This window comes from Bos grunniens, chromosome 10, assembly GCF_055505025.1.
Source record: "Bos grunniens cultivar Pamir isolate PY7600 chromosome 10, Bosgru_T2T1.0, whole genome shotgun sequence".
In the NCBI taxonomy this organism is placed as follows: Eukaryota; Metazoa; Chordata; class Mammalia; order Artiodactyla; family Bovidae; genus Bos; species Bos grunniens.
In genome coordinates, this window is record NC_141174.1 from 14,219,478 (window position 1) to 14,242,110 (window position 22,633).

At 53.6% G+C, this 22,633-nt stretch overlaps 1 protein-coding gene across 11 annotated transcripts in view; it reads right to left on the reverse strand.

The window, feature by feature from the left end:
- Positions 1–387: 387 nt before the first annotated feature.
- ADCK1 (aarF domain containing kinase 1) overlaps positions 388–22,633 on the reverse strand; it is a 137,679-nt gene continuing 115,433 nt past the window's right edge. For all 11 annotated transcript variants that reach the window (XM_086319434.1, XM_086319431.1, XM_086319430.1 and 8 more), the window contains 4 exons: positions 8,478–8,627; positions 6,863–7,060; positions 2,616–2,809; positions 388–1,130 (listed from right to left, as the gene is read on the reverse strand). In XM_086319434.1, the coding sequence (XP_086175560.1) occupies positions 959–1,130; positions 2,616–2,809; positions 6,863–7,060; positions 8,478–8,627 (714 nt within the window). In that variant the 3' untranslated portion in view covers positions 388–958. The remainder of the gene's footprint in view (positions 1,131–2,615; positions 2,810–6,862; positions 7,061–8,477; positions 8,628–22,633) is intronic.

The window sequence follows — 22,633 nt, forward strand, 5'->3', positions numbered from 1 at the left end:
CATGACTGAGGTTTAGACAACAGTCTCAGGAATGGGGATATCGAATGATGAATCTGAGGGCTAAGTCAGGAGCCAATCAACAGAACAAGGGAGGTCCCGGGTCATAGGGGATGAGGGGAGAATCCAGGGGAAGCAACGTCAGAGGTTTCTGCTGAGCCTCTGAGTTCTTGGCCTTCAGCTTCCTAACAGTGGCAACCAAGATCTGTCTTAGAAAGGAAGAGAAATATACAAGAATCAGAAAGTGGACGCACAGTGGAAGGCTGGAAGGATTTCGGGGACAAGAAGTCAAGCAGATCACAATGGCACGTGGCATCCGCAGCGACTCCTACCTCGTGGCCTGAGTGGACTCACTCCCAACCTGGAATAAATGGCCTGCTGACCACGCTCTTGCCCTGAAGCCCCGAAGTGGTTTTTATTGAATCACAGTACATAAAGTCACCAAAGGGGTCACCATGACAGCTGTGAACTCACAGCTGCAACAGAACCTGGCTCGGGGGCCAAGCCACCCCAGGAAGGTTGGCACCTCCAGGGAGGGATGGCTCAAAGAAAGAAAACTCTTCTCCAGCAGTTCAGGGACCAAGCCCCTCTGCAGCAAAACCAAACATCTGGCGAGTTAGATGTGCCCTCGGTGGGCTAAGTAGTCCATCTTGACCACAAGAAAGGTGAACAGAAGCAGGTGGGGCAGGTATCCAACCCAAAGGCACAGACGGAGAGCGGGAAAGCAGACCGTGGTGCCTTCCCCCTGGGAACGGCTGGAAACCCTCCCAGGACGTGGCCTGAGGCCCTGAGACACAGGCTTCACAGGAGAGGACTTCCAGAGGCGGAGCATGACAGGGATCGCGAGGCTCCACGGGGCAGAAACGGGGCAGGCGGGTGGAGACACAACGGAAGAATGAGGGGTGAAGAGACCCCTCAGCCGCGGCAGGGGCCACCGCCGGGCAGGGGGCAGCACGTCCACTCAGTGTGAAGCAGGCAGCAGCCAGCAGAGCAGAGCCCAGACCCAGCCAGTGAGCCTCAGCCCCTTCAGGTGCAGAACGAGCTCCTGAAGGTTGATCTTCCATAAGCTGACAGCCTCCCTCAGAGAGATCCGGGCCCTTCTGAAGAGTGAACGGGTCTTCTGCTTCTTGTGCCTACAGGAGGGGCGCAAAGGAAGAGAGAAGAGACGCAGAGTTGAGACGAGCAGCGTCACTTGGAAAAACGGAAGGTGGTGGTTCTGCCAAGTCACCACTCCGCCTCCCCCAGGAGACAACGGCTCCTGGTCACGCGATCAGACCACTGCCCAATCTGGGACCAGAGGAACTCAGCTGGTCTACAGGCGTTTTCCAGGTAAGTGGGGTAAGTAAAAGCAGATGTTGCACACCTCATCAAAGGCCTGGAGGACCCGCTGGGTATCATGTTCCAAAGTTTCTCTTTTTCCAAAAGTAGAGTTTATATTCATCAAGTCAGAATCCCCCAGACTCAAATGAAAGAGCTCTCCCTAATTTTCTGAGGCTACGAATCACCTGGAAACCTAGTCAAGGTGGTCCTGGGAGGCTGGGGCCATGATGGATTCCACCCAGCTCAAGGCCTTCTGCACCAACAAAAGGACATGATGGAAACTGGTGTTTATGAGGATCACCTACTCAAGACTTTAGTTTGCTTTTTTTTTTTAGCCATACCACACAGCTTGCAGGACCTTAGTTCCCCAACCAGGGACTGAATCTAGGCCCCAGCAGTGAAAGCACCGAGTCCTAACCACTGAGCTGCCAGAGACCTCCCAAGACTTCGTTTCCGGAACCTCAGAGGAAGAATGAATCGTGTTCAGCCCTTCCCTAGGCAGTGTATTTTGCTGTAACTCAGTATTTGATAGCGGGTGCATGATGCATGTGGTCAACACTGCCGTCACCTGTTTACCAGAATGACCCACTTGCTGCCTAGGATGGAAGGATGGCTTGAAGCTGACCAGGCCAGGCCTCCCCTCTTGGGTGCGAACACTCAGCCAGAGCATGGGCCTTCCCATGTATATGCTACCATCCAGTAGAAGAGCCTGGGATCCCCATTCCTCTACTACTGCCTCCCTGGGGAAGCACCCTTCCCTTCCTCATCAACACCTCCAGGATGCTGAGGCATCTGAAAAGACCTGAGATCCTGAGAGAGCCGGCTAGTGACACGTTTCCTGAGTCACAGCCACACTCACAGGGAAAAGAACACTGGCCTCACTGCCTGGCGGGTGCTGGGGACACAGTCACAGGACCAGGCACGGATGAGATATGAGCCAGGGCATACTGATCCCAAGTCTGGGGACTCTCGGGTGGGACTGAGACTATCAGAAAATGCTGCAGACTTTATTGAGCGTAAGTGTCACGAGGAAAGCTTGCCCAGGAAGCTGAGGTCCCAGAACCCACAATTTTAACCAGCAGAGGTGGCTCTCTTGGACCACCTTAAACATAGCCCCCAAGTGTCAGCCAGTTCCCTGGAGCTGGTTTCTGCCCCTAACTTCCTGCAGGGAGAGCTGGAGACTGGGGAGCTCAGGCCGGGCCCTGGGGGCTGGAGGAGAAAGGGGAGGCGTGCAGACCCCTGGGGTGGATCAGGGAGCTGGGGTGGGGTGGCAGGGGGAGGCCGGAGCCCACACTCACGCGGCCAGTGCTTTGATGCAGCATCGCGACATGTTGAGGAAAGAGCTGGCGCTGGCGCGGGTGCCCAGGGCGGCCTCGATGCCCCGCAGCAGGTCGTTGGTCTTGAAGATGAGCAGCATCTGGCGTGGCACACGGTTGAGGAGCTGGCTGATCTGGGGGAGGTAGTTGGCCGCGTGGTTGCGGATCTCTGAGTCCTGAACAGAAAGAGGCAGCCTGAGTGGGGCGGGGGGCCTGGGGCGGCAGCAGGCATCCGGGCTGCCAGCGATCGGAAGGGGCTGTGGGGAGGGTCCGGGAGGGAGGGTCTAGCACAGCAGCCTCCAGCAGCACTAGGAACCTTCCCGGGGGAGAAGCTCAGCCCAAGCGGTGTTGTAGCCAGACGAACCTGGTCAGGACGTCTCCCCCAACTTCCAGCCCAGCACCGGACACCACACTGGAGCCTCATTTCTACTGCCTCTGCCGTCCTAGCTCCTTGCAGCTGAGGTCACCAATACCCATCCCCCAAGCCCCCAGGCCAGTACCGATGGGGCAGGGAGTCTACCTCCCCTCCTCACCAACTATCTGATGGGTCCCGCCTCTCAGCCCAGGGGTCCACCTTTGTGTTATTCTCCAAGGCTCTGTGCTGGCCACCAATTTTCAGGCCAGGTCAAGAATGACTCTTGGGAGCTGGTACTGGCTGAGTCACCAGTACTGGCTGAGGCCCCCGTCCCTCCAGCCAAACCAGGCTGGTGCAGTCGAGACCTCTGAGATCCTGACCCCAAACCCAAATCCAAAGTCCTGCCCCACACCCTGCCTGACCCGAGCCCCACCAGATCTGTTTGCACAGCCATAGCCCATCACTGTCCTCCAGGCTTGACCCAGCATCAGCCCGCCCATGCCTAAGGTCCTCAGGACCTCGGGGCAGGATTCAGGGCTAGCCCTTGCCCATCCTGGTGGGTAAGTTTCAGGGTCAGTTTCCCAGCCTTCCCCATCCCTGTCATGGTTCTGAGAAGATAACTGCCTCCAGCCAGAGTCCTGAGTATAGAGCGAGGCTCTGATCCCGTCTCAGTCTCCAGGGAAGCAATGATGGCGATGGTGATGACAAGAGTCCATGTGTACTGAGCATCACTAAGGAACCCGGGCACTCTGACACGCTTGTGTGCGTTAGCTCATCTCATCTTCACAACAACCCTATTAGGCGAGCGTATATCCCCATTTGAGAGGAGGAAGCTGAGGCACTGAGAAGTAAAATAACCTCCCCAAGGTCCACAGCTAGTGAGGCAGGAGTCAAACCCTGGTCATTCAGCTCCCAAGCCTGCACCCTCACCAGCAGGCTACACTGCTTGTCATCTCACAGAGCGCCGTGCAGCCCAGGGTCCTCCCCTAAAAGCCGGGCATGCTGTGCCCACCTCCCAGCAGAACCCCAAGGGTCCCCAGAGGCAAGGTGTTGGGGGCATACGGGGCGAAGTCACACCAGGGCCCGGCGGTGCTGCCCAGCGCTTCGCCCCGAAGCTGCCTCTGCAGCAGGAGCAGGACTCCAGGCCCTTTCAGGCACACGGGTGCACCGCCAACAACCGCCTCGCTGTGAACCTGAGATGTCCCCAGGCAGGAGCTATCAGACTAGAACATCTCAACGTGAAGCCAGGCGCCAGGAGCCTGTCTGCCTCCCCAGCTCCCGTTCCCTGCTGCTTGCAGGGGCTAAGGCCAGATCAACGCCCCTCTCACCACAGAGGCCCCTCTAAGCGAGGGAGGCCTGGCCTGGCCACAGCCCGTCTGGACCCAAACGGAAGCCCCTGAGTCCACCCAGGCAACCCTAAGGGGCTATTTCTCAGAGCAGCACAGCCTTCAAGCTTGGCCCCTGCTGGATGCCTACCTGATTGCAAAGATAAAACTCTAACTTAGTTAATATCAACAGGTATCATTCACCAAGCACCTACTGAGTGCCAGGCGATCTTTTCCATCTTTGTATTTTTAATCCCAACTATAGGCTGTGTGCACGCTAAGTTGCTTCAGTCATGTCCATCTCCATGAGAACCCATGGACTGTAGCTCTCCAGGCTCCTCTGTCCATGGGATTTTCCAGATAAGAATACTGGAGTGGGTTGCCACTTCCTACTCAAGGGGATATTCCCAACCCAGGGACCGAACCCGGGTCTCCTGAGTCTCTTGCACTGCAGGCAGACTCTTTACGGCTGAGCCATCGGGGAATCCCGTAAGACCTGGTACAGCCAAAAGAAAAGAAATAAAAAGCAAACAGACAAAATGCAACTTGGCTCCATCCGCTTCTCTCCACCTCCACCGCCGCACAGTCTCAGCCCCAAGGTCTTTCTACCTGCCTCAGCCCCATGGCTCATCTTGCCCCACTCCAGAGAGAGACTTAACAGAGGGAGTCTGAGCATATCCTTCTCCTGCTCACAAGCTGTCCAAGGCTTTGTTTTGTCCTGGGAAAGAATCTTAACTTCTCCTTGCATGATGCTCTCCCAGTCCAGCTGCCATTCGCGTCTCAGCCCAGCACGCCCCTCACTGACTCAAGACTCCCCAACCTGCCCCCTTAAGCCTCCCTTTGCCTGGTTGCTTTCTCCAAGTCCCTCCTCTGGCTGATGCCTTCCTTTCTTTTATCCATCTGGCTGCACCAGGTCTCAGTGGCCGCACATGGGCTCTTGGTTTCAGTATGGGGGATTCCGTTCCCTGACCAGGGATGGAACCCGGGCCCCCTGCATTGGGAGTGTGGAGTCTTGACCACTGGACCACCAAGGCAGTCCCTGGTGCCCTTCTCATCCTTCAGGCCTCAGCTTACATGTGGACTTCCCAGTGACGTCTCCTCTAGAGCACGCCCCCACCCCACATCATCACTGCCGCTCTGCTGGCCTCTCCCTGGCACCTCTAACCTGTGATCACGCCATCTACCTGTTTGTGTACCATCTGTCTCCTACCTGTCTCCCTCTGTCACAGTGCAAACTAATGGAAGGCCTGTCTGTTCACCACTGGGGTCCACAGGCACTCAGTCCAGCGTCCAGCAACCAAACAACGTTTGTTCCATGACCAAATTTCAGAGACGACGGGGAGGCCCTCTGCATGCGTTATCAAGCAGAATCATACCCCCGTTCAGCAAAAGAGGGAGAGGGCCTCTCTTCTTCTGAGGCGATGCACCAAAAGCTGCGTGAGCCTGGGGCAACCGGCGGTCATCTTTGCCACCAAGTTTTCTGGGAAATGATGGCAACTTAGTGGAAAGCGGAGCCAAGAGATGGCAAGACGTGGCCTGCTAGGGGGACGTTGTTGGAGACTCTGGACCCAGCCATTGCTAAAGCCCCCACCCCAAGGCAGCTCATGGAGGAGGACTCTGAGGCTGAGAGAGATGATGAGAACCCTCCAAGGGCAGGCCACCAGGAGAAACAGGGGCTGGAATCAGAGCCCAGGGCCCTCTACCACACAAGCAGAATCCAGTCCCTCGCGGCAAGCGTGAGCCCCTCCCCACAAGGACACAAGCCAAGTCTGCACAGGCCTGCCAGCTGACAGCCTAGGAAGATGGGAGGCGATTCCACGAGGAACTGAGACGCCTGGGCAAGAGCTCACCCTGAGCCAGGAAGAATAAGCCCCGCGTCTGGCCCTGCTGTGGGGTAGCGATGAGGACACATACAGAGAAGGGCGCTCCTAGGGCGGGCCTCACCCTGGCCCCGGGGACTCTTGAGCCCTGGGGACTCTGGAGCCCTGGGGACTCTCATCTAGAGCCTGTTCCACCACAAACTCCGTAGCATAATAGGACAGAAGCAAGCCTTTGAGCGCGGCATGAGGAACTGAAGCCCCCTCCCCACAGGGCACCCTAGATGAACCCCGTGAGGGGAGACGGTCCTCAGCAGGAGATAGCAGGCAGTACCAGGCTCACTTATGAGTCAAGTCTCTGGGGGATGCCCAGAAGTCCTGCAGGAGAATGTGGCGGAAGGCTGAAGTCTTGAGAGGGCAGGTCGGAGTGAACATCAAGGGGCCCGGGTTATATAGTCAACGCGACCTACTTAATCCTCCAGGTTGACAAGGCCGGAAGGGGGACACAGAGGCACGCCGCTCCCTGTCCCCCAGCTCCCCTCCGGGAACACTGTTTCTCCCACCCCACGCCGCTCCTCGGGCAGGACCTCTCTAATTCTACCCTCTCTACCCAACTCCAGCCCCACCGCCCACCAGCGTGCTCTCAGACCCTGGGTTGGGACAGTTCCACCCTTGGCCCTGCCCCCTTGCCTCCTCGGGGACAGGACAGGACCGGGAGCGGGGGGCACCCACCTCTGTGGTGGTGACAGGAGTCTGGCCGATGCCCTTGTTGACCGAGTCCCAGGACCGGGCCGTCAGCATGCAGGCGAACAGGGGGTAGAGGTCGCCGGCTCCCAGGCGCTGGCTGTACTTCCTCACGCTCTGCATGTCGGTCCAGATCAGCGACTGCCAGAGGCGACAGTAGTCCAGGCGGAACTCTTCCGTGAGCGCCTACAGCGGGGGCAGCATGGCAGGTCAGGGGACAAAGACCTTGTCTCCACCTGGTGTGACCACCGTGAGCAGGGGCGGGGGAGACCATGACACCTGTCCGTTCCCCGCCATAGTCAGCCATCCTTGAAGATCCAAGCACAAAGCTACTGTTGGGTCAGCCTTGGTCCTGGAGAGTGTTAGAGGCTACCACCAGCCCACCAAAATCTACACTCCCCTTTTCTTCCCCCGTACAGGCTACCACCAGGCCTTCCTCCTTTTTAGATGTAGCCCTCTGCCTGAGTGCTGACCGATGGGATGTGTCAGAAGCTCCACTTCCAGACCTGGTCTGTGAAAACGTTCCCAGGCATATTCCTCTGAGCCCTCACTCTACTCCTGGGGGCTGGTGGGCGAGACCCTCAAAGAGACCCCGGAAGGTGCAGCCTCGGTCAGCCTCTGCCTGCGGGCTCCTCCACGCACCCCGGACTGGTGTGTAAGCAGGCAATGAGACGTCTGTCGTGTCTGGGCCATCACTCATTTAGGGGCTGTGTCCACCCAAAACTAACATGCCCAGCATCACTGAGCCTTTCAAAGGAATCCCAGGTTTGGGGATGTGTGTGCGATCAGAGTTCTGACCAGAGGAGTGGGAGACCAGCAGGGAAACCTCGCCAGAACCATTGGCTTCATGGAATCAAACCAGGACCTGGGATCGGCAGGGAACTTGTCAACTCCCCGGCAGCAACACACGGCTCACTGGCACCAGCTCTCTGTCCCCAGTTCCAGAGGATGGACTCAGGGTCATCCAACCTCTGTGAGTTTCCCACCCCTCCATGCTTCCCCACTAAACACGACCTCCTCACTGGAGCTGAGTGACCCTGCCCCCTGCCCCATCTAAGCTCATCTGAGAGCAGCTCACCTCCCAGGGTCTGGCTGGCCTGGGTTTCCCTGGGGAAAAGGGTTTTTTTTTTTGTTTTTTTTTTTTTGGCAGCTGACAAAGTCGATTCACACATCCAGGTACAATCTCATCGACCCCTCAAGGCTGCTGCTAAACGAGGGATTATCATTCTCACTCTGTTGTTGGTGTTCAGTCACTCTGTCGTGTCTGACTCTTTGCGACCCCATGGACTGCAGCACACCAGGCTTCCCTGTCCATCACCATCTTCCGGAGTTTGCTCAAACTCATGTCCATTGAGTCAGTGATGCCATCCAGTCAACTTGTCCTCTGTCACCCCCTTCTGCGGAGGAAGCTGGGGCTCAGATAGCTTGGAGAGCTCATGTGAGCATGACTTGCACAAAACGATGGCCCTAGGGTGTAGGGCAGCGCCCTCTCCAGCTACCGTGCCATCTGATCCTGTTTCTGTGGTGGACAGGGGAGTTCAGAGGGCTCTGAACCAGGCAGGAGCAGAGCCTGGGGCCGGCCGGTGGGAAAGGGCCCTCCTACCTGGTACAGCCCGTGGTCCAACAGGACGATCTCCACCTTTCCCGTGTCCGGCCGCTTCCGCACCAGCACGTTGCCTGGGTGGGGGTCACAGTGCACGAAGCCGTTGACAAAGATCATCTCGCTGTACATCCTGCCCAGGTGGCGTGAGATCTGAAAGAGAAGGGAGCCGGGTGGGAGCTGCACCGTGCTACCACCTGCCTCAGAGACTGGCTGCTCAGGCTGGCCACCTTCAAGAGGAAGGCCTGAGCAATCATGGTGGAAGCGATGGCTTGAGACCCTGTAGTTCTTGAGTTGACGAGAGAAGCTGATCGCTAATCCGGCTTTTCCTAACTTTAGCTCCACGTTCGATTCAGCTGGAACTCAGAAATGTTGGGGGTGGTCCCCAGGCATCTGTAGTTTTTTAAGCGTCCAGGGTGATTTTAACGGATGGCGAGACGGGAGAACCGCTGCTTCTAGGGTTCCTAAAGGCTGTAACACCCACCTCTCCACACTTCCCTGTTTTTTTGTGAGTCTTTTTCCCTTCTTTCTTATCACTCCCTCTTCACTTTTTCCCCCCAAAGCTGAATGCGGGTTGGAAAGCTGGGTTGGGGGTAGGGATCATTCTCTCTGCCCCTCCTCCAAGGCCGGGGGTGCTGAGTACCAGGGACAGGTGGCCCCAGCATCTCCAGGTCAGCTCCAGGGGCACCTGGAGTCACATGCCCGCCTCCCCTCTCCCTTCAGGCCCCTTTCCCTACTCCCCTCCCCAGCAGAGCCCAATGCTAATCTGATTTATGATGTCTGCACAGAAGAAATGACACTGGAGAGGCCATTTAAATCATCCTGTCAGGGCCGCTCTCCCTGCCCAGGCAGCCTCCTTATCTCTACTCCCTTTTTATTAAAGCTAAAAGCCTTTTCCCAGCTAGGGAACAGCTGCTGAAGAGAGGCAGACCCGGCCCCACAGATGGTCTGTTGACAGGTTTCCAGGGGACAAAGGGATGCTCATCCCAGGAAGCTGATGTCCTGAGGGCACACGCTGCCCTCAGTATCCCTCAGCCTCGCCTGGACCCCATGGGCACTAACAAACATATCTCAGCCAGAGGAGAGGAGGGGCCCCCGGGGTAAGGAACACGGAACTAGGGCCTTAAGATAAAGACTCAAGTCCTTTCCTTGGCCTGTGTGTGTGTTCAGTCGTTTAGTCGTATCCGACTCTTTGCAACCCCTGGACTGTTTAGCCCGCCAGGCTCCTCTGTTCATGGGACTTCCCCGCAAGGATGCTGGAGTGGGTTGCCATTTCCTCCTCCAGGAGATCTTCCCAACCCAGGGATCGAACCCATACCTCCTGCATTCTCTGCATTGGTTCCTTGGCCTACAAAGTCTGCTTTGACCAGGCCCAGCCTCCATCCCTGGTCTCAATCTTGTACCACTGACATTCCAGCCATAATTGATCTCTTTCTCTTCTCAAATAACCCCTGTGCCTTCCTACTCTGGTCCTTTGCACATGATGTTTGTTCCAGGAGCATCATTCCATTTCCCCTTCACCTGGTTCACTCCTCTCTTCCTTCCCATCCCAGCTGAGCATCATTTCCCTGGGGATGCCTCCCCTGCCCTCCTAGATTAAACGAGGTTCTCCTGCCATGCACTCTCATAGGATGCTGCAGACTGTTCCTTTTCCTTTTTTTTTTTAAAACGGTGCTGCTTTTTGTTTTGTTTTCAGTTTTATTTATTTATTTTTGATGGGGCTGGGTCTTCATTGCTGTGCAGGCTTTTCTCTAGTTGCAGCAAGCAAGGGCTCCTCTCTAGTGTAGCCCTCACCTGTGGTGTGCAGGCCTCTCATTGTCCTGGGCTCTCTTTCTCGGGGGCACAGGCTCTAGGGCATGCAGGCTTCAGCACTTGGGGCACACGGGCTCAGAGGGGCCCTCCTGGGCTCTAGAGCACATGCTCAACGGTTGTGGGGCACGGGCTTAGCTGCTCTGCAGCATGTGGGATCTTCCTGGACCAGAGACCAAACCTGTGTCTCCTGCACTGGCAGGCAGATTCCTTACCAGTAAGCCACGAGGGAAGGCCTGTAGTTTGGTTTTTTTTTGTTTGTTTTTTTAATCACTAGCACACTCTTTGTGTTCTTATTTGATTAACAACCATCTAGCCCACTGTTGTAAGCTCCTATGATGGCTGGAACTGATTGTTTCATTACATAGTTTCATTGAGGTCTAAGTTCCATATCATAGACTGGCTCTGTTATCCATCCCCTTGCCTGTAAACAGGCCAAACATGTGAATACAGGACTCTGCCTTCAACATGAGTGAGACCCTGGTCTCTCCACATTTTTCTGAGATGCCACGGTTCTCGCCTCTGATGCTTATCCTAACCCCATTAGTCTCTGAATCCCAATCCATGATAATTGACCTCAAATTCAACCATCAAGAATAATTCTACTTTAGTAACCACAGCTGTCATCCTTATTAAAGGGCCCTAAAACTAAGCACAACTGTTATCCCCATTTTGCAGATTAGGAACTAAGATTCGTCAAAGGTTTAACTTACCCAGAGCTACCTGGCTGGAAAGAAGCAAAGCCAGGATTCAAACCAAGTGAAACCTAGGCTTCTAGGAACCATAATTCTATACTGGCTCACAAGGACGTCTGCACTTCTCAATTGAACTTCATGACCTTGAACAAGTTAGTCAAACTGTCAGCTTCAGTAACACAGAAATAATAATAGTGCCACCCTCACAGATGACGGTCGGGCAAATGACAGCATCGTGGTGCTTGGAACCCAGCATGACGCCCGCTAGTGCCCCGATTCCTCATAATACTCCTGGAGGGGCCGAAGACTAGGTTTCAATGTACCTGTTTGTTTTTTAAGAAGTTAGTTTATTTACTTATTTATCTCTGGCTGCATCAGTTCTGAGCTGTGGCACGCGGGTTCCAGGGCGTGTGGGCACAGTAGCTGGGGCGTGTGGACTTAGTTGCTCTGCAGCACACGGAATCTCAGTTCCCCGACCAGGGACTGAACCTGAGCTCCCTGCACTGGAAGGCAGAATCTCAATCACAGGATCACCAGGGAAGTCCCTACTTGTGCCTTTTAAAGGAATGATGGAATGAGGGTTAAAGAGGCTAACTGAAGTCCTGGGGCTCCGACTGTGCCATCAGGGCCCTGCTACCACGCACTCCAGCTCCCATCATTTCTCCTGGGGGGAAAGGAACCCAGTACCTCAGTGTCTGTTGGCAGCAGGAACAGCCTTTGCCCCGTGTCAAGTCTCAGACTCTGGCTGAGATGGGGGGTATTTCCTGGGAGAGGGAGCCAAGCCAGAGCCAGTCCCTGGATGAGCCAGCAGGTCCCTACCTCGGCACCCCCAAGAACCCCTTTTAGGGAGGCTCTTGGGAGCTCTATGGAGCCGAACCCTGAAGGGCCGTATCTGCCAAACCAATTGCATTTATTAAGTCATAATTCATTTTTATTTGTCAAGGACGCATATGAGGTCCAATCAGGGCTCCTGATCAGCCCAAGATAAGCAGGGCAGCCAGATGGAGCTGACGGAATTTCAGCCCAAAGCAGAGAAATGACATTTCATTTAGTCTGAGCCAACCTGTCATGGGGAGATGTATGATCTCCTCGAAGCTTTTTGAAATATTGCTGATCGCTATAGGCCCCATATTACGACATTGAGAGGTGGCCCCGAGGGGTCTGGGGACTCAGGCTGGGGGAGCCTTGGCCCGTGAGAACTGAGCTGCTGCTACGGGAGGAGGAAGAGCAAGAGGCTGCCGACCGCGGCTCAAATGCAAAGCGTTAGTCTCTCAGTCGTGTCCGACTCTTTGCGATCCCGTGGACCGGAGCCCGCCAGGCTCCTCTGCCCATGGGGATTCTCCAGGCAGGAATTCTGGAGTGGGTTGCCATGCCCTCCTCCAGGGGATCTTCCCAACCCAGGAATTGAACCGGGGTCTTCTGCACTGCAGGCAGATTTTTTACCACCTGAGCCACCAGGGAAGCCCTTCCCCATCTGGCTGCCCCTACCTGGCATCTTTCCTTTTGGGGGCTGTTTCTGATGTTCATTTTAACCAGATATCACCTGGACAGGCAGATGGGGAAGGCAGAGACAGGACTGGGGTCCAGCCTGTGCCACTGGCTTCACCCTGGGGCCACCCTAGCACTGCCACTGCGGGCACAAGCAACCTGGCGGCCAAGTCACCTCCCCTCTCAGTCTGGGTCTAAGTTCCCTTAGCTGATAAGTGGGACTGGCCCCATCTATTCTACTTCCTCGCAGAGCAACCTTGAGATTCAAGGTCAAAATGTGACTGCACAAAAGGGAACGCACTTTACACAGTATACTATATGACACAAAGATGCTTGCTTTCTATAATGAAGTATCTTATTATTTTAAACTTGGGAGAAAATATACCCATTATCACCATCAAAGAGTAATTTTCAAAAAGTTAAAAAACTTGAATATGGTACAAATATAGACTGAACATGTGTCAGAGGTTGTGAAACTCATCAATACAGGAGCCCGCAAGAAGGTAGCTACTGCTAAGTCACTTCAGTCGTGTCCAACTCTGTGCGACCCCATAGACGGAAGCCCACCAGGCCCCACCGTCCCTGGGATTCTCCAGGCAAGAACACTGGAGTGGGTTGCCATTTCCTTCTCCAATGCATGAAAGTGAAAAGTGAAAGTGAAGTCGCTCAGTCATGTCTGACTCTTTGCGACCCCATAGACTGCAGCCCACCAGGCTCCTCCGTCCATGGGGTTTTCCAGGCAAGAGTACTGGAGTGGGGTGTCATTGCCTTCTCTGCAAGAAGGTAGAGCTAGTTCAAATTGAAGATTTTCAGGGACTGGGAATTTATGGGCATTTAAACAGGAATAAGAGGCTAAGATTCCAGGATTAGATACAAAACTGGTTATTGGCTGACTGGGCAATAACGAAATCATAACCTTTGGGTTATCTTTTCCAGTGGGGAGGAGTTATTGGCATCTCTACTGGATAAGATCTACAGGTTGACATATGACTTCAGCCTAAGCCCTTAATTGTCAACAGCAAAGTCAAACAAAAGTACATTCCCTTAGATACTAAAAAATCCTCAGGTAGGCTGCTTAAACAAATGCTCAAGGATGACTTTGAAAGGACAAACTGCACACTCCCATCTCTAAATTTGGGGTAGCTTTTCCTTTTCCTGGCCACACTACACAGCATGTGGGATCTTAGTTCCCTAACCGGGGATTGAACCCAGGCCTCCTACATTGGGAGCACAGAGTCTTAACCACTAGACCACCAGAGAAGTACCTCAGTGATTTTTCTTATCTATCAGAGTTGCAGTAAATTGTAAATTGCCGAGAGAAAGGCAGCCAGTCCCCTCCCTCCTACTCACAGAAGCACCGAGAGTCGCAGAGGAAACCTAAGGCCATTACTGGGTACAAAACCCTCTCTCCATCCCTTCCATATACCTGGTTCTATCTCCTCCTCAAGAACAAACAATTTTAAATGAGGCTGCAGTGAACGTGGGCGAGCAGGTATCCTTTTCATATGGGTTTCATTTCCTTTGGATGTATACCCAGAAGTGAAACTGCTGGGCTATATGGTAGATCTATTTTCAGTGTTTTGAGGAACCTCCATATGGTTTTCCATAGTGGATGCACCAACTTGCATCCCCACCAACAGTGCACAAGGGTGCCCTTTTCTCCACCTCCTCACCAAGGCCGTTATCTCTTGTCCTCTTGATGACAGCCATTCCAGCAAGTGTGAGAGGATGTCTCATTGTGTGGTTTTTATTTGTATTTCCCTGACAAGTAGTGGTGGTGAACACCTTCTCGTGTGCCCCTTGGCCATCTGTATATCTCCTTGGGAGAAATGTCAGCTTCTCTAAGGCTGCCCCTTACCCCGTTAAGGGCAGTTATCTGCCTAAAGACCGGAGTCCCGCCTTTTCCCAATGGTAACAGCTGACACTCTGTGCCACCCACCATTTCAGGCAAGTTATCTGAACGCACAGCCACCTCTGCAGGAGACAGGTGAGGGAAGCGAAATACAAAAAGAGGAGGCAGCTTGGTTACCTGGCCAGCAGTTAGTGAAACCAGGGTCCAATCCAGGTGGCCTGGCTCCAGGGAGCACAGTTTCAATCACCAACCCCTTCTGCTTCTCCACTCATGGGAAAGCTCCTTACTGGAGGCAGAAACTGCACCAGAAATCCTCTGCAGGTCCCCACAGCAACCAAGAAAGCATTCCATTTGGAGAAAAGAGTCACAGTGGGAAATCCAAGGCTGTTTGTCTAACCAAAAATACACTGTTAACTAAAGCCATAGTATAGCTCTTTTTAGGGGGAAAAAAAAATCAGTGACAAGTTTTTAACAGTTTCATGTAAAAAGAATGTGCCACTCACATAAGTGATTTCAGTAATCACGTAACCCCTTTATGTTTCTAACAGTAGGGAGGGGAAAAAAGAACAGAAATCTTTTTTTTTTTAAAGTCTGAATAAAGAATTAAATTAGTAAATAATATCTAAATCAGAGTTATTTTTTTATTTTTCTCAAAACTTGAGTTGGTTGAAAGCACTTTAATTATTCTATAATTACATGGATTAATGTATTCCCACCCCCCACGGGAAAGTCTATGTTCTTGGGGGTGTCATGGAAGCAAGGCCAAGATATTAATAATCACACAAGTAGCCCGATATTAAGTATAAAAAGGTTAGTAATTCGAGCTCTCTTTGCCGTTCCCCTGGTGGCCGCCCAGGCTTCTAGAGGCAGAACCACAGCCTTCAGGGCCAGACAACTGCCCCGACCACTTTCCCCTCCGCCTCAATCCCACCCCTGGGATATATAAGCCTCAGTTCCTCACTGCTTCCCAGTCACAGAGTGGTCAATCTCGGCCAGCGAAGTCCCTGAGAGTGAAGACAGAGGGAACTTCAGCCACACATGGCTGGGAGATGTAGTGAGGAAGAAAGAGGAACTGGATTCACTGACAGGAACCTGGGGAAGTTTCTCTCATCTCGGAGCCTCCGGGAGCTCGGTGAGAGCTTCTCTAGACTCGGCTTGAACCGGGACAGTGCTTGAGAACGAGGGCATGGAGTATCCACAGGCCAATAAGGGCTCCTGGCTAGTGACACTCACAGGGTCATGGCTACCAGCGGGGCGGGGAGTGGATCCAGGGGCCACGGCTCCAGGAAGACACAGATATCAACCTCTGACATCCCCACTATGGGCAGCAATTCACTCTGAAGAAATATGTGTCCACATCCATCCACCCTACCGAGGTCAGTATTTAAAAAAAAATGACCAAAGAGTTTTTCCCTAAATTTCCCCCTTCTTTTGGCAAATATTTTATTGCCAGAGTTCCAATAAAATAGGCTGTGCTGAGTATGGACTGTGGGTCCTGCCCCACCTGCTTCACGTTTCAATCATCAAACAATCCAACACTTGTTTTTTTTTTTTCTGGCTGCACCACAGGGCGTATAGGATCTTAGTTCCCTGACCAGGGATCAAACCTGTGCCCCCTGCAATGGAAACATGGAGTCTTAGCCACTGGAAGCACAAGTCTTAACCACTGGACCAGAAAAGTCCCTGATGCTCTCCTGCATCCACTTTACAGCAGGCAACTGAGGTTTCCCAAGGATGATGTGCACCCCCAAGGCGACACAGTTCTTAAGCAGCAGAGCCAGCGCGAGAATCCAAGAAGGCCAACTCCAAAGCGATGCTGTCCCCACTCGTGACAGCCCTGCTGTTGGGGAAATGAGTCTCCAGGAGCCCACTTGTGCACCTAGATGCCTCCAACATCCCCGAGCTTCTAACGACCTGATGTGAGAGGTTACAGAGAGGGGGCGATGGGAGGAGATGTTTTTACTCTAGTGATTTCAGTTAGTCTTGTTGTTAGTCGCTCAGTAATGTCCGACTCTTCTGTGACCTCAAGGACTGTAGCCTGTCAGGCTCCTCTGTCCATGGAATTTCCTAGGCATGAAGAGTGGAGTGGGTTGCCATTTCCTTCTCCAGGGGCGTCTTCCTGACCCAGGGATCAAACTCATATTTCCTGAACTGGCAGGTGGATTCTTTACCACGGAGCCACCAGGGAAGCCCTGTGATTTCAGTAACCGGAGTCTTTGTGCCTCTTCGGCTTCTCCTCCCTGGTCTTCTGAGTGCCTTCCACCACACAGTCAGAGAGGCTCCTAAATGGGAAATGACACTGAGCACTAAGGCAGAGTCCTGAACAGCGCGAGCTGGGATCGGGCAACAAGAGGGAACCCCCCAGGCAGTATGGCTTTTAGAAACAGAATGCTCAACCAATGACCACTGATCACCCCTGAGTGGACACACTCATGGACAGCAGAGGTAGGTGGACAGGAGAGAATTAAGAAGATTCTCAGAGATTCTATGGAGGAAGACGTGCCGCTATGACTAATAATGTCATGAATTATAAATGACTTTTTTTTTTTTTTTTACAAAACCTCACAGCCTGCAAAGCCTGCACAACCACCCCACGAAGGAAGTACTGTTATCCCTACAACTGTATAGATGAGGAAACCCAGGGGCACCTGGCCAATAAATGGCAGAGCCATGCACACCCCCAGGGGGCCCGACTTCAAACCCTCTGCCCTGCCTGCCACACGCCCAAGCTCAATGACACCTGGCCAGCCCACTTCTCCCACACTCTGTCCACAGCTCTCCTATGGCTCTGACATGCCAGGCCTGCACACAGTAGGTACTCAAGAAACATCTGCTGGAAAACACGTTTGAGATCTCTTCACTGCTTCTCCAGTGACGCGGGATGGAAAGACTACCAGAAAGAAGGAACATGGCAAGGGGAGCTGGAAACACGTGTGATGGAACCCAGGCCCTGACTGCCCTTCCTCACCAGCCCAGCTAAAATGACTGGAAAGAAGGCAAAAAAGGCTGAGACCCCCCGCCTCCCCCCGCAACAGTAGAGAGTAGAAGGGCCAACAACAGCAGGCAAAGCAATTAGCAAGGCTATGTTTGCAGGGGGAGCAGACAGCCACTGAGAAATGGCGCGGCAGGCGACAGTGGGGAACTGGATGACAGCTGTCTCAGACCAGAGAGGCCAGCCCAGCAGGGCCCTGGGACCTCTGAGACACAGGCTGGGGTGCAAAGTAAGACCTAAACCTCCAGATCCCCTCCCAGTCCCGATGGAAGACATGATTTGCTCTCTGGAGTGGTAAAAAGACAGATTCTGCCACACACACCACAGACCAGAGCGCCACCCTGAGGACAGAGGACCCGGCCCAATTCCACATAATGACCATGCAGAGCACCCGGCCCTCTTTCCCCAGCAGGCTCCTGGGCCTCTGGAGTGGACAGGCTGGTGTCTCTTGCAAGCCCCTCATCTCTGCATCCAGCTCATCCTTACCGGACTGTGCATGTAGGTCACCAGGCCTCTAGTCCCCATCTCATCCAACCCCAGCTCCTGACTTTGTCACCTTTCTCTTGGCTAATTTCACACAAATTCAATAGGGCCTCGGCCCAGGTAGGGTCTTAAACACACTCTCACTAAAATCCAATTAACCTTCGATAAAGGTCCCGCAATCAATAGTCATCCTGTGGCTTGAGGAGGCTGCATCCAGCCCAGGCAAGCACACTCCCACATGACCTTTATTCTTAATGAAATCAATGACAGTCACTGTCACCAGCTCTTAAAGTGACTGGCAAATATGATCACTGGGTCAGGCCCTCAGTAATATGCCGCTTCTGGGCTCAGAGCAGAGACAAATGAGAGCCCCTGCAGGCTGCGGGCACTGCAGGCCCCATACTAGGCAGAGAGCCCACCTAGGCAGGGCAGCCACGTGCCTGGATGCACAAAACAGCGGAGGTGAGGCCTGAGGGCCCACCTGGGGCAGCCAGGGGCCCCCTGGCCCTGTGGCAGGTGGCTCCTGAACTCCAGTGAGTGTCTGAACCACCTGGAGAGTTTGTTAAAATGCTGATTCTCGCAAGCCCTCCCACCCCAGATTCTGATAAGTCGGTTTGGGATGGGGCCCAAGAAACTGCATTCAGGTCTTATCTCCTGGCAAGCCGAGAGCGGCTCTTCTGTAAAGTATCCGAGCAGAACAGACCCTTAAGAGTCCAGCTAACCCAACACCTCCAGTAAGCATATTGAGGCCCAGAGAAGGAAGCAATTTGTCCAAGGTCACACAGCGGCCCACTGGCAGAGATGGAGCCTGAACCCAGGTCTCTGGCCTGCTAACATGGTGTTTTCTTAGCTGAGTCTTATCAGGAACTGGCCACTTAGACTGGTCTTCAGGTCCTCACATATGAGGCCCAACTGGGCTGGGGTGCTGTGGGGTGAGGGGGGCCTCTTCAAGGGAAGTGGGGACGACTAACAAGTGCTGGAGGGATCTGCAGCCCTGCCCATCTCCCCTCCAGAGCCACTTCCTGCTGAGCCAACAGCTTGTAGCAGCCAAGATGCCACTAACTACCCTTCCCCCCAGGATCGTGGCAAGATCTGCCTCTGGTCACTCCCCCCTGTCCCCTGCAGGACATGCCAATCGACACTCAGCCAGGCAGTCCTCAGCAGGGACAGTCACGCCAGGGACAGGCCCACTCAGGCCCACAGGCCTAGGGAGGCTTCGGAACCTCAAAAGTTTGTTAGAAACTTCCATTCACATGGAGTCTTTCATGCTACTCACAAATATACACACACATATACACACAAATATACATACACACCCCACTAATCTTCCATGAGGCCTGTGGCTTTGACGTTGGCTGGGAATTGGGAAATTAACCTAATAACAGGTTAATTTCTGCATAGCAAGGCCTGTTCCTCGTCCACTCCTAATATCACTGATGGTCAGCAGAGCACATGGCCCACCGCCCACGGCCTAGTCTAACGTTCCTGTGCAAGGATTGAATGACATCATCTCGGAACACTACCAAAGAGCCTCCCAGGTCACGTAAACCCTAGAAGCCAGGGGCAGGGGCTTAAGAGGAGAAGGAATTAAGACAGTATGGTATTATCAGAAGGACAGACCTACAGACCAAGGGAAGAGAACAGAGCCTCCAGAAAAGACCGGCAGCGGCCTGATGACAAAGATGCCAGGTCTAAACTACCACGCGGTATGATGCCATTAACACGCAGTTCAGGGAGGTGACAGAGGTCAGAACAGCGGTGGCTCTGGGGGCAGTAAGAAGGGTGTGGACTCTGAGGGGGCATGAGGGGCCTGCCATGGGGCTAGAAATGGCTTGTGTCTTTGCCCAGCTGGTGAGTACATGGGATGTCCATATGACAACACACGAGGTGTTCCATGAAGATCTGAGACCTCATGTAAGTTATCTTCCTTCCCTGAGTCCTCTTGATTCTTCATCCCTAGAATGGAGACAAGACCTCCCTCCCTCCTAAGATTGTGACACAGAATGAGCATGGCACCCAGAGTCAGGCAGTGAGTAAACATCAATGGTCAAAGGAGGTAACAGAGAAAGGGCAAGCCCCAGGGATGATGATAATAATGAAAACAGCAACAACCATCAACTAGCTACCAATTTGGAGCTTTAGCCATGCACTAGGAGGGTGAACCTAGTCCTCTAGAAAATGGAACAACGCTTGTATGAACTTGACGTGAGCTAGAGAGAGGAGGGCTGCATTCGGATGGTGCCCTGGGAGTTGGCAAAGGTTCTGTCAGTATTCCAACTCCTTCTTCGAGGAGTTACTGGCGTGGCTGTCAGCCTACTAGACTCAGGTTCCCCTGCAGCCCCGGGCAGAGATGCCTGGGAAGAGGATGGAGAAGGTGGAGGAGAAAGGACTCGGAACTCATGCCGACCTGGCTTCCGCTCCTGACTGTCCCTGCTAGCTCTGTGATGCTAGGCAACCTGTTTAACCTCTCTGAGCTTCAGCTTCTCATCTAGAAATGGGATTAATGAGATATCCTTGACAGGGCATCTGTAAGGAGTAGATTATATGTTGTCACATGTTTGGTTCCTATTAGCTGCTAATAAAAAGCAGAGACATTACTTTGTCAACAAAGGTCCCTCTAGTCAAGGCTATGGTTGTTCCAGTAGTCATGTATGGATGTGAGAGTTGGACCATAAAGAAAGCTGAGCACCAAAGAATTGATGCTTTTGAACTGTAGTGTTGGAGAAGACTCTTGAGAGTCCCTTGGACTGCAAGGAGATCCAACCAGTCCATCCTAAAGGAGATCAGTCCTGGGTATTCATTGGAAGGACTGATGTTGAAGCTGAAACTCCAATACTTTAGCCACCTGATGCGAAGAGCTGACTCATTTGAAAAGACCCTGATGTTGGGAAAGATTGAGGGCAGGAGGAGAAGGGGACGACAGAGGATGAGATGGCTGGATGGCATCACGGACTCGATGGATGGGAGTTTAAGTGAACCCCGGGAGTTGGTGATGGACAGGCCTGGTGTGCTGCAGTCCATGGGGTTGCAAAGAGTTGGACACGACTGAGCAACTGAACTGAACTGAGCTGCTAATAATAATTATTGCTATTGTTTTTCCCAGACCAGATTGATATCAGCCTGCCGGACTTTGCATGTTCACAGAAAATAAAAACCAACACTCTACTCCAACCTTGCCTCATAGAGGTCAACCCAGGGCACGAGGCTGGCTTAATTTGTCTGCTAATTCATAGGATGTCCACCAGAGTCTGCTCTGCACAGAACACCGGCTTTATCTGCAAAGCTGATTCAAGAGGGTTGAAGTTGGAGCTGTCGAGCCCAGGCCCCCAGAGGACATCACCCAGCCCCAGCTCCCACCAGCCACCTCCAGCCTTCTCCCAGGTAGCCTCACTCAGCCAGGAGCAAGCAATTCAGAGCAAATCTCTGTGTGCACTTTGAAAATCAGAGCTACCTCTGGTCAAACACCATCACAGCTCTGGGCTCACTGGACCCCAAGAGATGAATGGATTCAGGGGTGCAGCTGGCACGAGAAGCCCACTGCTGCTGGCAGGAAGTAAATTCCAGTAACTTGAAGCCCTTGGGGTCTGCCCTACTCGGCAGGCAGAGAGACCCTGCTTCCCTTTACGACTAGGATAAACAAGAGGTAACCTCCCCTCCCCTCCCCTCCCCTCCTCCCTGGCACCAAAGACTCTGTACTCAGGGTACTGGTGGACAAAGGACAAACCAGCCCTGGCTAGAGGCAGGAATGTACCCGCATCCCAACCAAGGGTGCGAGAGGAAGGCGAGCAGGTCTCACCGCACCCTCCTTTGCAGGGAGCACTGCCCAGACACCCTCCAGCCAACGGTGAGGGCAGCAGGCGTCAGAAGCCCCGAGCTCTGCTCCTGCCGAGTGACCCCAGGACAGCCCTTTGTCTCTGGGCTTCTGCCTATCTCTAAAGCAGAGGTCTGAACTGGAACAGGACTGTTCTCCAGGAAAGCCCAACAGGCAACTCGCGATGGCCGAGCTGCCCCCAGGTGAAGCAGGGCAGGGAGTAGGGAGGCCCCTCCAGCCTCCTCGCCAGCCCAAGAGGCCCCCCGAAGCATTCCAGGAGCCCTGTTTCCCAAGTCAGGGGCCAACGGCTGGTCCCCGGAGGACAAGGCCAGCTGTGGCTCACCTTTCCCAGCCATGCTCTTGGCAGCCTCTTCCTTTATGAACTTCCCTGGTAGCTCAGAGGGTAAAGCATCTGCCTGCAATGTGGGAGACCTGGGTTCGATCCCTGGGTCGGGAAGACTCCCTGGAGAAGGAAATGGCAACCCACTCCAGAATTCTTGCCTGGAGAATCCCATGGACAGAGGAGCCTGGTGGGCTACAGTCCATGGGGTCTCAAAGAGTCGGACACAACTGAGCGATTTCACTTTCATTTTTTATGAACCAAGAGGAGTCCTGGAGTCAGAGAGACGTGGAGTCAGAGAGCTAATTCTAGCTCTATGAGCTGTCTGACCTCAGGCAACGCACCCTCCTTCTCTGAATCTCTGACGCCTCACCTGCAAGATGAAGGCATGCAGGCCTCCCTTCTGAGATGTTTATGGAGGAAAGGGCCTGGCACAGGGTGTTAGGCGTTCAGCAAACAGGAACAGTAAGAGGAGATACGGGATAAGGGAGAAAAGGACAAGCCCAAAGAGTGAGGACAATAATCTCGCTACCATGCTGGAGAGCTCAGCACACACCACGCACTGTTCTAAGTGCGGTGGTGCACAAACCTGTGGTCATCACGACCATCGTTACAAATGGAGCTCTCATTGTCCCCGCTGACGGAGGCCACACTGGCACTGAGGCCTGGGCTCCCAAGCTGCACACTCT